A 15,325-nucleotide genomic window follows, 5' to 3' on the forward strand; every position below is an offset into this window, starting at 1 on the left:
ATCACGACTCTCTCGTTTTTCCTTCCTTCTCTGTGGGCGGAGGCTTCAGGGCTTGAAAATTTCCTCCCGTGTCATGGGGGAGGCGGGCCGGGCGGCTCCAAAGCGCAGGCGGCAGGCGTATAAATAGGAGCCAACACCTCGAGGCTGCCACGCTTCTCCACTCATCAATCAACCCAGGACAAGAACTGCTGGGAAGAGCCGGGCGCGCAAAGGCGGGGAAACCGAGGCACAACCAAGCTCCACGCCGGGAAAACTGACTGAATTCAGAGGGTGAAATCCGCACCCATTCGTCGCTCCGCTCCAGGGAAATCAACTCGATTCGCCTTCTGAAACCAGCTCAAGTCACCAGCAGCTCAGGTGAAATTCCCCACGGTCGCCTGTCTCACAACCGAATTCGTCCCGTGGAATCGGCTGAATTTGCCCAGGGAAACCAGCTAAATTCACCGCTTCGATCCGGGGAAATCGGCTCCATCTGCCTGCCGGCGTCACCGAAATCCCGGGAATTTGCCCAGCGCCAGCTGCTAACTTCGCCCGGCGGGAAACTAACCCTGGAGATCCCTGCCCCGAGCCCAGCCAAACCCGCAGCCATGAGCACCGAAAGTCTGGTCTGCGACATCGAGAAGGGGGGCGTTATCGTGGTGCGGGAGTCGCGGCCCGCCGACGGCCGCTGGAAATGCCTCAGCATCTGTTCCTTCCTGCTGCTGGTGGGAGCCACGGCCGTCTTCGCTCTGCTGCATTTCAGAAACGGGGGGCCCTTGATCAGCCAGGTGAGCCGCAACACCGGGGTGGGGGAGTAACCCCCCCGAGCCACGATCTGTGGCCATCCGACTCTGATTGTGTGTCTGCTGGCGTGTGTCTTGGTATGTGGGTGGGTTTCAACTCCCCACCTGTGGCTCAGTGTGCACTTTGATGTGTGTGTCTGTGGTTTGTCCGCACGTGTGTGGCTCGGACGCTTGTGTGCGTGCATGTGTGTCTTCGTGGCCGGGGGCGTTTGCGTGGTTTTAACCGCACCATTGCAGTCTGGGCTGCGTGGAGTTGTGTGTCTCTTTGTATTTCTCTGCCCGTTTGCCTACGAACGCGTCAGTTGTGGGTTTTGTCTGTCTGTATTTCCAGGTGTGTGTTTTGCCTAGACGCCGTGTATATATCTGGGGACAGTGTTTTCGTCTGGGCGTGTGTTTTGTGCTGTCTGTATTTCTCGTTTCACTTGCATGTGCCTGGCTCCCTGGGCTATGTTTTGTCTGGCCGGTCTCGTCCGCTGCCTGTGCGGTGTGTAATGATGTGAACAGCTCTACTTCTTGCAGGGCGTGGTACACACAGCACCCGACACACACTCCTGCTTTGACTTTGTAACCTCTGTACTCAACTCTCCTCTCTCTCTCTCTTTGCCAGGATCCCAAAGAACCCAGGAGTTCGGGCCACACACAACTTAGTAAGTATTTCCCGAGGTTTATTTTCCAACATTAGCCCTCTGATAATTACAGCCTCTAAGCCGAATCTCCCCTCCCCAGATGAAATTTCTCTTGCCAGATTTACCACAGATCTATTTACTGGCCCTCAGTCATCTTCCCAAAAGGGCTAGCAAATTGCAACTGGTCTCCATTGTTTTGTCCTGTTGCCTGACCCGAGATGCCTCCGGGTTTTTTCCGAGGCTGCCGGCTCAGGATTTCCCTGAAAAATCACGGCCATCGAAGGTGTTTCTGACGTGGTGAAGGGGAATGGAAACAGACAATGCTGCTAGCCCCTTTGGGAAAACATCGCCCTGCAAATCTCAGCTCACTCTGGCCACATCTGGGATCTCACTCCAGATGTTGAGCCTCCGCAGACGGTGATCGTCCTTGAGAGCTTATTGACCTCCCCAAAGCTTCGAGAAGGTGGCTCCGCTCCTCCAAAACATGGAGAGCAACTAAATGTTGGGAGACTAGAACATACAGAGCAAAGATAATACCTCCCCAACATTGCCTTAACTCCCCTCCCGGGAGCCACCAGACCTGACCCATTCCCACTAAAATCTGTCCATCTTCCCAACACAATTCTATCCCGGTTCTCCTCTTCCCTGCATTGTAGTGACCTAGCGGGAGGAGATCAGAGATTCCCCAACCTAGGGAGTGTAAGGTTATGGGTTCAAATCCTGCCTTCCCGCTGAGCCGGGGCTCTCTGAAGCTGATCTAGAGACGATGGGGTCATTGGCCAGGAGAGGGGTGGGGAGGGCTGGTGAACAAGGGAAGATCGGTCTGACCGTCCATTTGTTCTTTCTGAAGCAGGTCCTATGACGATGAAGTTGCAGGCCCAGTCGCTGAAAAAGCCAGCAGCCCATGTCGTAGGTAAGAGGAATTTACAGCTGGGATCGGGGAGGGTTTCAGGAACTGGGCCCTATGGGGGCGGGGGAGATGCTTGTGGTTGGGGGTTTCTATGTCTGAGGCAGGCAACAGACAAACAAAGACACATGAGCACACATTTCCACAGACACCGGTGCACATCTGCTCATAGATGTAAACGGAGAGGGGAAGGGCCCCGTCTTTCGGGGTGATGGAGGCCAAAGATTTGGGTTACATGGACGTTGTAGGCTGAAGTCCAGGAGATGCCAGAGAGCAGGGGGACAATTCCTCTAGGTTTTGGCCTAGTGTTGTCAAGGATTAGGCACGCCATCACTGTATTGTGTTGGGAGGGCAAAGCCTGGGTATACTGACTACAGGGGAGAGACTAGGGTTAGGACCAAGAGTTATCAAGGGCTGGTGGCCCCATTTTGGGGGATGATGTAGGCCGAAGCCTGGGTAGATTGATCATAGGGGACAATCCAGGTAGGGTTTGACCATGTCTGCCTTCTTCTGTCCCTCCCAGCATCCAGTGACTCCAAAGAGCTGATCTGGACTGACAAAGTTGCACACACCATGATGCAGAACGGGATGGCGCTGGTAAACAACAAGTTGGTGGTCCCGTCCGACGGCCTCTACTTCATCTACTCCCAGGTGGTCTTCAAGGGAGACAAATGTCCGGAGGAGTCCATTCCTCTCCGGCATACCATCTTGCGCTACTCCGTTGAGTACCCAGAAAATGTTCCCTTGCTGATGGCCATCAAGTCGTTCTGCGAGGGGTCCAAGGCAGCCAAGAATGAGGAGGGGGTGTGGTTCGAGTCCATCTACCAAGGAGCTGTCTTCCAGTTGATGAAAGGTGATGAAATCTCCTCTGAAATCGACTCGGCCCAATATTTAGACCTGGACAGCAATGGGCAGGTGTATTTTGGGGTGATTGCATTGGAATTAGGCGCTCCCCAATAATGATCCACCATCTTCCGTCCTTGGCCAACGCATCCTCCATCCTTGGTCAACCCACCATCTTCCATCCTTGGTCAACCCTTCAACCCTCCTACCCAACTGGCCTCCAAAGCCAAGACTACCACCCCGCATCCCACCACATCAAACTGACTATCAGAGATGATCGGAAGACCTCTATGGACATCCTTTATGCCTCTCTGCCAATATGCCGCATGTAGCCACAGACGTGCCCACCTCTAGGGACCAGAGCGGACGACAATCTCTCTAGACTTGGCCTGTCTGTGGCAGTCAGGATGGGGCTTTGGGTTTCATCTTGGTAGGACCAAACAAGAACCTGCCAAGAGAATAATGTACCGGGTTAGAGATGCTGACTTACAAAAATGTTGTGTTAACTAATATTGTATTATTTTTATGGTTATTATTGTTAATTATTGTGGCTAATAATTTATTTATTTATGTATTTATATTTATTGGGGTTAACAAACCTGTGCTGGTGCACGGAGAGATTTTTGTGTGTGTTGTACACACCTACGACAAGTATAGGGCATTGTGTGTGTGTGTGTGTGTGTCCATCCACAAATTCTAAGATTCTATATACACATCAGAAAGGGGTAGTGGGTGTGTCTACACATAGACCCACAAAACTGTAGGCAATGTTGGTGTGTTTGTATCACAAGCCGCAGATAATAGACAATTTTGTGTATACACACACACACACACACACAGATGTTGCCTGTGGATGTTTGACACAAACCCACACCGATTTTTAGCAATTCTGGGAGTTTGTATGTTTACAAAACACCCAGATTTTCGGAGAATGTGTGTGTGTGTGTGTGTTTGTGTGTACAGAGTGTCACAAAGTCTTCTTTCCAACAAGACAGCCATCCTCCAAATCAAGCTGGCGGAGGGTGTGACATTGTGTCACTCTTCGAGCTAGGCAGCAACACAACCTCACACCAACCTGCCATGTTGCTGCGAGTGCTTTGTGGTGGCTAGACTATGCACTGGCCTTTATGTATACGGTGTATACATGACCCTAGCTGGCTCTATGGATGTATATTACACACTGCCAGGACTCCTGGGTTCTCTCCCGGCTTTGGGAGGGGAGTGGGGTCCAGTGGTTAGAGCAGGGGGGTGGGAGCTAGGACTCCTGGGTTACTCAAGGGAATGATGTTCTCATTGTGAGGGGAAGAGATATTTGTATCTGCGATACAGTTTTCTCTCAAGCCCCTGAGCTCACGTCTCTTTGGGGATTTCAAACGTTTTATGTTAAAATGTCACATGCTCGGGGTGGGGCTCACGTGTCTAACTCGTCGAATCTCTTGCCCCTCCTGGTTTGATCTTGTGTATTGTGGTTTATTTTATTTATTGTGGTTATTTATTGTGTGTTTATTCCCCCTGTGCGGGGAGGGAAGGGGGGAGAAAAAAAAAGCTGTTTGTCTTTTGTTTGAAACGCCAACCAATAAACCTTGGAAACGGAGATTTGAACTGGACTTGTGTCTCTTTCAAGATGAACGGGGGGAGGGATAGTTCAGTGGTTTGAGCATTGGCCTGCTAAACCCAGGGTTGTGAGTTCAATCCTTGAGGAGGCCATTTAGGGATCTGGGTCAAAAATCTGTCTGGGGATTGGCCCTGCTTTGAGCAGGGGGTTGGACTAGATGACCTCCTGAGGACCCTTCCAACCCTGATCTTCTATGATTCATCTAGCGTGGTATCTGGCCTTTTCCACACAAATGGCTTCCTCTACCCAATATCCCCTACTCTCTGCTATGCTCTAATGTCGTCCCTGGAGAAGAAACACGGAGCAGGGTCTCTCTATGTCCCTCTCCTCCTTGACCATTCAGCTCAACTTCAGGACCTGGCAAGATTGACTTCTCGAGGTCTCTTCCAGTCCTATGATTCTAAGATAATGGAGCAAATAGTCAACCAATCTATTTGCAGACAAGAGGGAGTGGACCAACAGGCAATGATCAAGTGATCTCTCTCCTGCCATCCATCTCCACCCCCTGACAAACAGAAGCTGGGACACCATTCCTTACCCGTCCTGGCTAATAGCCATTAATGGACTTAACCTCCATGAATTTATCCAGTTCTCTTTTAAACCCTGTTATAGTCCTAGCCTTCACAACCTCCTCAGGCAAGGAGTTCCACAGGTTGAATGTGCACTGCGTGAAGAAGAACTTCCTTTTATTTGTTTTAAACCTGCTGCCCATGAATTTCATTTGGTGACCCCTACATCTTAGGGAAACAAGTAAATAACTTTTCCTTATTCACTTTCTCCACACCAGTCATGATTTTATGGACCTCTATCATATCCCACCTTAGTCACCTCTTTTCCAAGCTGAAAAGTCCTAGCGGCTTTAACCTCTCCTCATATGGGACCCGTTCCAAACCCCTAATCATTTTAGTTGCCCTTCTCTGAACCTTTTCTAGTGCCAGTATATCTTTTTTGAGATGAGGAGACCACATCTGTGCGCAGTATTCGAGATGTGGGTGTACCAATGATTTATATAAGGGCAATAATATATTCTCCGTCTTATTCTCTATCCCCTTTTTAATGATTCCTAACATCCTGTTTGCTTTTTTGACCGCCTCTGCACACTGCATGGACATCTTCAGAGAACTATTCACATAATAAGGCGATAAGTAAGAATCAGCATGGATTTGTCAAGAACAAATCATGTCAAACCAGCGTAATAACTTTCTTTGACAGGGTAACAAGCCTTGTAGAGGGGGGGAAGGGGTAGATGTGGTAGAACTCGACTTTAGTGAGGCTTTTGATAATGTGTCGCATGAGCTCCTCATGAACAAACTAGGGAAATGCAACCTAGACAGAGCTACTATAAGGTGGGTGCAAAACTGAACATAAGCGCGGCCAGACTGGGTCAGACCAAGGGTCCATCTAGCCCAGTATCCCGTCTGCCGACAGTAGCCAATGCCAGGTGCCCCAGAGGGAATGAACAGAACAGGGAATCATCAAGTGATCCATCCCGTTGCCCATTCCCAACTTCTGGCAAACAGAGGCTAGGGACACCATCCCTGCCCATCCTGGCTAAGAGCCATTGATGGACCTGTCCTCCGTGAATCTATCTAGCTCTTTTTGAACCCTGTTATAGTCTTGGCCTTCACAACATCCCCTGGCAATGAGTTCCACAGACTGATTGTGCGCTGTGTGAAAAAATACTTCCTTATGTTTGTTTTAAACCTGCTGCCTATTAATTTCATTGGGTGACCCCTAGTTCTTGTGTTATGAGAAGAAGTAAATAATACTTCCTTATTCACTTTCTCCACACCAGTCATGATTTTATGGACCTCTATCATATCCCCACTTAGTCGTCTCTTTTCCAAACTGGTTGGAAAACTGCTCCCAGAGAGTAGTTATCAATGGTTCACAGTCATGCTGGAAGGGCATAACGGGTGGGGTCCCACACGGGTTGGTTCTGGGTCCGGTTCTGTTAATATCTTCATCAATGATTTAGATAATGGCATAGTGAGGACACTTATAACGTTTGTGGATGATACCGAGCTGGGAGGGGTTGCAAGTGCTTTGGAGGACAGGATTAAAATTCAAAATGATCTGGACAAACTGGAGAAATGGTCTGAAGTCAATAGGATGACATTTAATAAGGGCAAATGCAAAGTTCTCCACTTAGGAAGGAACAATCAGTTACACACACAATGGGGAATGACTGCCTAGGAAGGAGAACTGTGGAAAGGGATCTGGGGGTCAGAGTGGATCACAAGTTAAATATGCTAACGCTTGCAAAAAAAAGCGAACATCATTCTGGGCTGCATTAGCAGGAGTGTTGTGAGCAAGACACGAGAAGTCATTCTTCCGCTCTACTCCGCGCTGATATGGCCTCAGCTGGAGTATTGTGTCCAGTTCTGGGCGCCACATTTCAAGAAGGATGTGGACAAATTGGAGAAAATCCAGAGAAGAGCAACAAAAATGACGAAAGGTCTAGAAACCACGACCTATGAGGGAAGATTGAAAAAATGGGGTTTGTTTAGTCTGGAGAAGAGAAGACTGAGAGGGGACATGAGAACAGTTTTCAAGTACATAAAGGTCATTACAAGGAGAAGGGAGGTAAATTGTTCTCGTTAACCTCTGAGGACAGGCCAAGAAGCAATGGGCTTAAATTAGGTTTAGGTTGGACATTAAGAAAAACTTCCTGTCAGGGTGGTTAAGCACTGGAATAAATTGCCTAGGGAGGTTGTGGAATCTCCGTCATTGGGGATTTTGAAGAGCAGGTTAGACACACATCTGTCAGGGAAGGTCTAGGTAATATTTAGTCCTGCCATGAGTGCAGAGGTCTGGACCAGACGACCTCTCGAGGTCCCTTCCAGGCCTACAATTCTCTGATTCTATCGTAGAGGAACGGTCTTCACCATTCATGGTCCTTCCAGCCTCTAATCTCCCCTCACCCAACAACCCTAGACAACTAGCCCAGACCGTTCCGTGCTAGGCAGGTCTGATCTCCTCCCAATCAAAGCTGTAGGCGGATGACTCTTGGCTCACGTCTCCGGGTGCTCCCGACCCACTCCTTGCTTTCTAAGGACGCTAAATTTAGTCCTTGGCAAATAACCCTCTTCTTGCCTCACCCAACCCACTGAGTCACATCCTCTGGGAAATCCAGGCTGGTATTTTAAGAAGGCCCAGGCCATGGGTTGGGTTTGCTAGGGAAGGAGTGGGGATGAGTGGTTAATGCATGGGAGTTCGGACTCAGGGGTGCTGTCCCCAGATCTGGGAAGGGAGTGGGGTCTAGTGGTTAGAGTGGGGGCGGGGGACTGGGAACCAGGACTCCTGGGTTCTCTCCTGCCTCTGGGAGGGGAGTGGGGTCTGATGGGTAGAGCACTGGGGGCTGGGAACCAGGACTCCTGGGTTCTCTCCCGTGCTCTGGGAGGGGAATGGGGCTGGTGGGTTAAAGCAGGGGGGCTGGGAGCCAGGACTCCTGGGTTCTATTGTACCAACCCAGCGGAAGGCCCTGGGTTATTTTTGGGTCTTGAGGCTACATATTTCCTTCTGCTTTTGCTTTAGTGGCTGACATGTGTCAAGAGAAGTTGTGTCCCCCAAATGCACCTGCCCCCTTCACATCCGCCCCATCCCCACCCCAAAACCACCCCCTACTGTTCCCCAGAACTATACAGGGTATGGGAAGGGGGAGTTGGGGAATGCACGGCTGGGCTGGCAGGGGCTACGGGTCGGGAAAGAGGGGCAGCGGCAGAGCTGGGGGGGGAGCGCGGGGCTAGCAGGGGCTGCGGGTCGGGAGTGAGGGGCACTGGCAGAGCTGGGGGGGCAGGGCTGGGCTAGCAGGGGGTTGGGGGTCAGGAGTGAGGGGCACCGGCAGAGCTGGGGGGGGCAGGGCTGGGCTGGCAGGGGCTGCGGGTCGGGAGTGAGGGGCACCGGCAGAGCTGGGGGGGGCAGGGGCTGCGGGTCGGGAGTGAGGGGCACCGGCAGAGCTGGGCGGGGCAGGGCTGGGCTAGCAGGGGCTGCGGGTCGGGAGTGGGGGGCACCGGCAGAGCTGGGGGGCAGGGCTGGGCTGGCAGGGGCTGCAGGTCGGGAGTGAGGGGCACCAGGCGCTGGGGAATCCCAGAGTTGCTATGTGGCATCTCCCAGGGGAACCCCCCCTCCCGATCCTGGCCGCCCCCACAGGCCTGTCTGGGCTCCCCCCGGCCCGAGCATCCAGAGATTTGTCTCATCTGCAAGTAGGGAATCTCCAGCCAGGCCCTGCTGAGCTGGGCGGGGGAGGGAGTTGGGGGGGGAGGCGCAGGGGGAGGGGTGGGGGGTCACTCATAGATGGCTCCCCACAGAACGGGGGAGAGGCAGGGAGGTGGGGGCAGGGCCGGCTCCAGGCACCAGCCGACCAAGCAGGTGCTTGGGGCGGCACCTGGAGGGGGGCGACACTCCGGCCGGTCGGGGAGAGCGGGGCCACGGCCAGGCTCGGCGCCCTCCCCGCCGCGCTCCCCGCCGGGGGCCGGGGGCGGCAGGAGGCTTTTTTGCCTGGGGCGGCAAAAAAGCCAAAGCCGGCCTGGGTGGGGGGTGCACCAGTGGGGATTACATGGGGCTGGAGCAGTGGTGGGAGTTGGGGGCGTAGCTGTGGGGGTGGGGCAGGTGTGCGAGGCTGGGGGGCCACTGGCGGGGCGGGGCTCGATCTGCTCCTGCTGCAGGGGGTGGCTGTTGGACTCTGAGTCGGTCTGTGTCTCTCCCGGGACACGACATCGCTGGGGGGCTGCGGCTCCGATTCCCACCCCCACCGCAGGGCACAAGGACCTGGGACGTCCCCCCCGTCAGCCGCCGGGGGCCCCCACCCTCCCCAGGTCTCTGGAGCCAGGGGAAACCCCTCCAATAACAAACCGCCCCCTTAGTAGACACCACAACAACCCAGTCTGAGGGGGCCCCAGAGAGACCCTACAATAACAATCGCCCAATGAAAACAACAGTGGGGAGAAACCCAGGCTCTGAGCAGGGCCAGGCCAGGATGGGAATTCCCCAGTTCCCCCCACGCAGCGTCTGCCCGGGACCAAACCACGTGTGTGTCTGTCTGTCTGTCCCAGCCCTGCCGGTGCCCCTCACTCCCGACCCGCAGCCCCTGCCAGCCCAGCCCTGCCCCCCCAGCTCTGCCGGTGCCCCTCACTCCCGACCCGCAGCCCCTGCCAGCCCAGCCCTGCCCCCCCCAGCTCTGCCGGTGCCCCTCACTCCCGACCCGCAGCCCCTGCCAGCCCAGCCCTGCCCCCCCAGCTCTGCCGGTGCCCCTCACTCCCGACCCGCAGCCCCTGCTAGCCCAGCCCTGCCCCCCCAGCTCTGCCGGTGCCCCTCACTCCTGACCCGCAGCCCCTGCCAGCCCAGCCCTGACCCCCCAGATGTGCCGGTGCCCCTCACTCCCGACCCGCAGCCCCTGCTAGCCCAGCCCTGCCCCCCCCCAGCTCTGCCGGTGCCCCTCACTCCCGACCCGCAGCCCCTGCCAGCCCAGCCCTGCCCCCCCCCAGCTCTGCCGGTGCCCCTCACTCCCGACCCGCAGCCCCTGCCAGCCCGGCCCTGCCCCCCCAGCTCTGCCGGTGCCCCTCACTCCCGACCCGCAGCCCCTGCCAGCCCGGCCCTGCCCCCCCACAGCTCTGCCGGTGCCCCTCACTCCCGACCCGCAGCCCCTGCTAGCCCAGCCCTGCCCCCCCCAGCTCTGCCGGTGCCCCTCACTCCCGACCCGCAGCCCCTGCCAGCCCAGCCCTGACCCCCCCAGCTCTGCCGGTGCCCCTCACTCCCGACCCGCAGCCCCTGCCAGCCCGGCCCTGTCCCCCCCCCAGCTCTGCCGGTGCCCCTCACTCCTGACCCGCAGCCCCTGCTAGCCCAGCCCTGCCCCCCAGCTCTGCCGGTGCCCCTCACTCCCGACCCGCAGCCCCTGCCAGCCCAGCCCTGCCCCCCAGCTCTGCCGGTGCCCCTCACTCCCGACCCGCAGCCCCTGCCCGCCCAGCCCTGCCCCCCCACAGCTCTGCCGGTGCCCCTCACTCCCGACCCGCAGCCCCTGCCCGCCCAGCCCTGCCCCCCCACAGCTCTGCCGGTGCCCCTCACTCCCGACCCGCAGCCCCTGCCAGCCCAGCCCAGCTCCCCCCAGCTCTGCCGGTGCCCCTCACTCCCGACCCGCAGCCCCTGCTGGCCCCTCCTGGGGCTCCCCCACACCCACGCTTCCACCTCGGCACCAAAACTGAAACCAGCGGTTTGGTAACTTTGGCTTCTCCACACATATCTGTGGAAATCTTCAAGCTGAGCAATACAATGAGTAGCACAACCTCAGGGCAGAGATCTGAGTGGGGGCGGGGGCCCAGGGCTGGGCTGGCGGGGGCTGCGGGTCGGGAGTGAGGGGCACCGGCAGAGCTGGGGGGGGCAGGGCTGGGCTAGCAGGGGCTGCGGGTCGGGAGTGAGGGGCACCGGCAGGGCTGGGGGGGCAGGGCTGGGCTGGCAGGGGCTGCGGGTCGGGAGTGAGGGGCACCGGCAGGGCTGGTGGGGGGCAGGACTGGGCTAGCAGGGGCTGCGGGTCGGGAGTGAGGGGCACCGGCAGAGCTGGGGGGGCAGGGCCGGGCCGGCAGGGGCTGCGGGTCGGGAGTGAGGGGCACCAGCAGAGCTGGTGGGGGCAGGGCCAGGCCGGCAGGGGCTGCGGGTCAGGAGTGAGGGGCACCGGCAGAGCTGGGGGGTCAGGGCCGGGCCGGCAGGGGCTGCGGGTCGGGAGTGAGGGGCACCGGCAGAGCTGGGGGGGCAGGGCCGGGCCGGCAGGGGCTTCGGGTCGGGAGTGAGGGGCACCGGCAGAACTGGTGGGGGCAGGGCCGGGCTGGCAGGGGCTGCGGGTCGGGAGTGAGGGGCACCGGCAGAGCTGGGGGGTCAGGGCTGGGCTGGCAGGGGCTGCAGGTCGGGAGTGAGGGGCACCGGCAGAGCTGGGGGGTCAGGGCTGGGCTGGCAGGGGCTGCAGGTCGGGAGTGAGGGGCACCGGCAGAGCTGGGGGGTCAGGGCTGGGCTAGCAGGGGCTGTGGGTTGGGAGTGAGGGGCACCGGCAGAGCTGTGGGGCGCAGGGCCGGGCTGGCAGGGGCTGCGGGTCGGGAGTGAGGGGCACCGGCAAAGCTGGGGCGGGAGGAGGGGGCTGTGGGTCGGGAGTGAGGGGCACCGGCAGAGCTGGGGGGGCCCAGGGCTGGGCTGGCAGGGGCTGCGGGTCAGGAGTGAGGGGCACCGGCAGAGCTGGGGGGGGGGCAGGGCTGGGCTAGCAGGGGCTCTGGGTCGGGAGTGAGGGACACCGGCAGAGCTGGGGGGGCCCAGGGCTGGGCTAGCAGGGGCTGCGGGTCAGGAGTGGGGGGCACCGGCAGGGCTGGGGGGGCAGGGCTGGGCTGGCAGGGGCTGCGGGTCGGGAGTGAGGGGCACCGGCAGGGCTGGTGGGGGGCAGGGCTGGGGTGGCAGGGGCTGCGGGTCGGGAGTGAGGGGCACCGGCAGAGCTGGTGGGGGCAGGGCCGGGCTGGCAGGGGCTGCGGGTCGGGAGTGAGGGGCACCGGCAGAGCTGGGGGGTCAGGGCTGGGCCGGCGGGGGCTGCGGGTCGGGAGTGAGGGGCACCGGCAGAGCTGGGGGGGCAGGGCTGGGCTGGCGGGGGCTGCGGGTCGGGAGTGAGGGGCACCGGCAGAGCTGGGGGGGCAGGGCCGGGCCGGCAGGGGCTGCGGGTCGGGAGTGAGGGGCACCGGCAGAGCTGGTGGGGGCAGGGCTGGGCTGGCAGGGGCTGCGGGTCGGGAGTGAGGGGCACCGGCAGAGCTGGGGGGTCAGGGCTGGGCTGGCAGGGGCTGCAGGTCGGGAGTGAGGGGCACCGGCAGAGCTGGGGGGTCAGGGCTGGGCTAGCAGGGGCTGTGGGTTGGGAGTGAGGGGCACCGGCAGAGCTGTGGGGCGCAGGGCCGGGCTGGCAGGGGCTGCGGGTCGGGAGTGAGGGGCACCGGCAAAGCTGGGGCGGGAGGAGGGGGCTGCGGGTCGGGAGTGAGGGGCACCGGCAGAGCTGGGGGGGGCCAGGGCTGGGCCAGCAGGGGCTGCAGGTCGGGAGTGAGGGGCACCGGCAGAGCTGTGGGGCGCAGGGCCGGGCTGGCAGGGGCTGCGGGTCGGGAGTGAGGGGCACCGGCAGAGCTGGGGGGGGCCAGGGCTGGGCTGGCAGGGGCTGTGGGTCGGGAGTGAGGGGCACCGGCAGAGTTCGGGGGGGCAGGGCCAGGCTGGCGAGGGCTGCGGGTCGGGAGTGAGGGGCACCAGCAGAGCTGGGGGGGGCAGGGCTGGGCTGGCAGGGGCTGCGGGTCGGGAGTGAGGGGCACCGGCAGAGCTGTGGGGGGCAGGGCCGGGCTGGCAGGGGCTGCGGGTCGGGAGTGAGGGGCACCGGCAGAGCTGGGTGGGGGCAGCGCTGGGCTGGCGGGGGCTGCGGGTCAGGAGTGAGGGGCACCGGCAGAGGCCCCGGGCCCACTCCCGCTGCCCCCCCGGCTCGGGGGCCGCTCCCGGCTTTCTGCCGATGGAGGTTCCTCTCGGGGCTTCCCCCGGCTCGTGGAAACTGCGCGGTAGCTTTCTACCCTCATGGCGCTCGCAGCATCGAAAGTGGGTCAGTTCCGCTTTCCTCTCACTCCGCCGCGGCGCTGCTCCCGCCCCCAGAGACCTGGCACAGGGACCCCCCGCACAGAGAACCCAGGAGTCCTGGCTCCCAGCCCCCCCTGCTCTAACCACCAGCCCCCACTCTCCTCCCAGAGCCAGCAGAGAACCCAGGAGTCCTCACACACACACACACACACACACACACCGCTGTAACCACGAACCCCCACTCTCCTCCCCGAGCCAGGGAGAGAACCCAGGAGTCCTGGCTCCCAGCCCCCCCTGCTCTAACCTGGCCTTGAAAGTGGGTCAGGGCTTGTGGGTTGCTGCTGGGAAGCCCAGCGAGCGGACGTGACCCCCAGGCCAGGTTCAGCCTTCGTCACTTTGGCCTCCTCACCCTCACCCCCAGCCGCAGCCCGTGTCCGGGGTGCTCTGGGCGGGGTTGGGGGCTGGATTCCTGGAGGGACCCAGCTCCCTGCCTGCGTCATGGCTTCTTGCGCGCCGTGGGAACGGAAATGTGGGGCTTCCCCCCCGCAGCCCCACCGCCCTGGGGCTGGGTGGGAGCCGGTGCCCCCCTGAGCCAGCCAGTCCCCACCCTGTGGCCGGATCGGGTCCGGTGCCCCAAAGAAAAGTAGATTCATGACTCCAGGCTGAGTTAGGCCAATTCCGCGCGGCGCCCTGTCCCGGCTCCGGGTGCCCCCAACCCCAGGGTGGGGGGTGCTAGCCACACGCCCCGGGAGAGCAGCCGCGGGTGGAAGCGACGGCCACGTTTCGGTTCCACCCGCCCGGCTGCTGCGCTCAGGGAGTTTTCCTACTGGGGTGGGTGTGAAATAGAACCCAGGAGTCCTGACACAAGCACCCCACCCCCCTGTAACCACTAGGCCTTGTTCCCCTCCCAGAGCCAGGGAGAACCCAGGAGTCCTGGCTCCCAGCCCCCTCGGCTCTGACTTGGCCCTGAAAGTGGGTCAGGGCTTGTGGGTTGCTGCTGGGAAGCCCAGCGAGCGGACGTGACCCCCAGGCCGGGTTCAGCCTTCGTCACTTTGGCCTCCTCACCCTCACCCCCAGCCCAGCCCGTGTCATGCCTGCATCATGGCTCCTTCCACGCCATGGGGCCGGAAACGTGGGGCTGACACACGTACAACCGGCTTTACACAACTCTCCGCAGCCAGCCAACCCAACCCCCCACGACACACCGCATCACACAGGAATGCCACACACGCCGTATAGCAACACAATGCAACACAACGACAAAACAGCGCAACAGGGCAACGCTGCCTCGCAACCCAGCCCAACGCAACAAGACACAACGTGCGGTCACCACGAGACAGGGACAAACCACAGTGCAACACAACCATGCTTCACAGCAAGAATGAACAGCCCCCCAACACAATCCCCCGCCACACAACCCTTCTGTCTCTGGCGCGGGATCACGCCGCTGTCCGAAAACACAACGCAACACGGCAAAACACAACCACACCGCCCAGTAACGCAACACGCCACAACACAACACAGGGAGCAGGTGAAAGGGGGAGGGGGCTGGGGGCCAGGACTCCTGGGTTCTCTCCCTGGCTCTGCGAGGGGAGCGGGGGCTAGTGGGTTACAGGGGGGCTGGGAGCCAAGACTCCTGGGTTCTCTCCCCAGCTCTGGGAGGGGAGTGGAGGCTGGGAGCCAGGACTCCTGGGTTCTCCCCGGCTCTGGGAGGGCAGTGGGGTCTAGTGCTTAGAGCAGGGGAGCTGCGAGCCAGGACTCCTGGGTTCTCCCCGGCTCTGGGAGGGGAACAAGGCCTAGTGGTTACAGCCGGGGGAGTAATACGTGTGTCAGGACTCCTGGGTTCTATTTCACACACACCCCGGTAGGAAAACTCCCTGAGCGCAGCAGCTGGGCGGGTGGAACAGAAATGCAGCCGTCGCTTCCACCCGCGGCTGCTCTCCCGGGGCGTGTGGCTAGCACCCCCCACGCTGGGGCTGGGGCC

At 60.0% G+C, this 15,325-nt stretch overlaps 1 protein-coding gene across 2 annotated transcripts; it reads left to right on the forward strand.

The window, feature by feature from the left end:
- The first annotated feature begins 247 nt into the window (after positions 1 to 247).
- Positions 248 to 4,712, forward strand: TNF (tumor necrosis factor). 2 transcript variants are annotated; one of them, XM_054047516.1, is made up of 4 exons: positions 248 to 767; positions 1,390 to 1,429; positions 2,259 to 2,321; positions 2,839 to 4,712. In XM_054047516.1, exons 1-4 carry the CDS (start codon positions 588 to 590, stop codon positions 3,273 to 3,275), a joined length of 720 nt encoding a protein of 239 aa, XP_053903491.1. In that variant the 5' UTR covers positions 248 to 587; the 3' UTR covers positions 3,276 to 4,712. The 2 variants fall into 2 exon arrangements, with proteins under 2 accessions (XP_053903491.1, XP_053903492.1); XM_054047517.1 differs by having other exon boundaries at positions 2,262 to 2,321.
- Positions 4,713 to 15,325: the final 10,613 nt, after the last annotated feature.

The sequence above is a fragment of the Malaclemys terrapin genome, chromosome 13 (genome assembly GCF_027887155.1).
Source record: "Malaclemys terrapin pileata isolate rMalTer1 chromosome 13, rMalTer1.hap1, whole genome shotgun sequence".
In the NCBI taxonomy this organism is placed as follows: domain Eukaryota; kingdom Metazoa; phylum Chordata; order Testudines; family Emydidae; genus Malaclemys; species Malaclemys terrapin.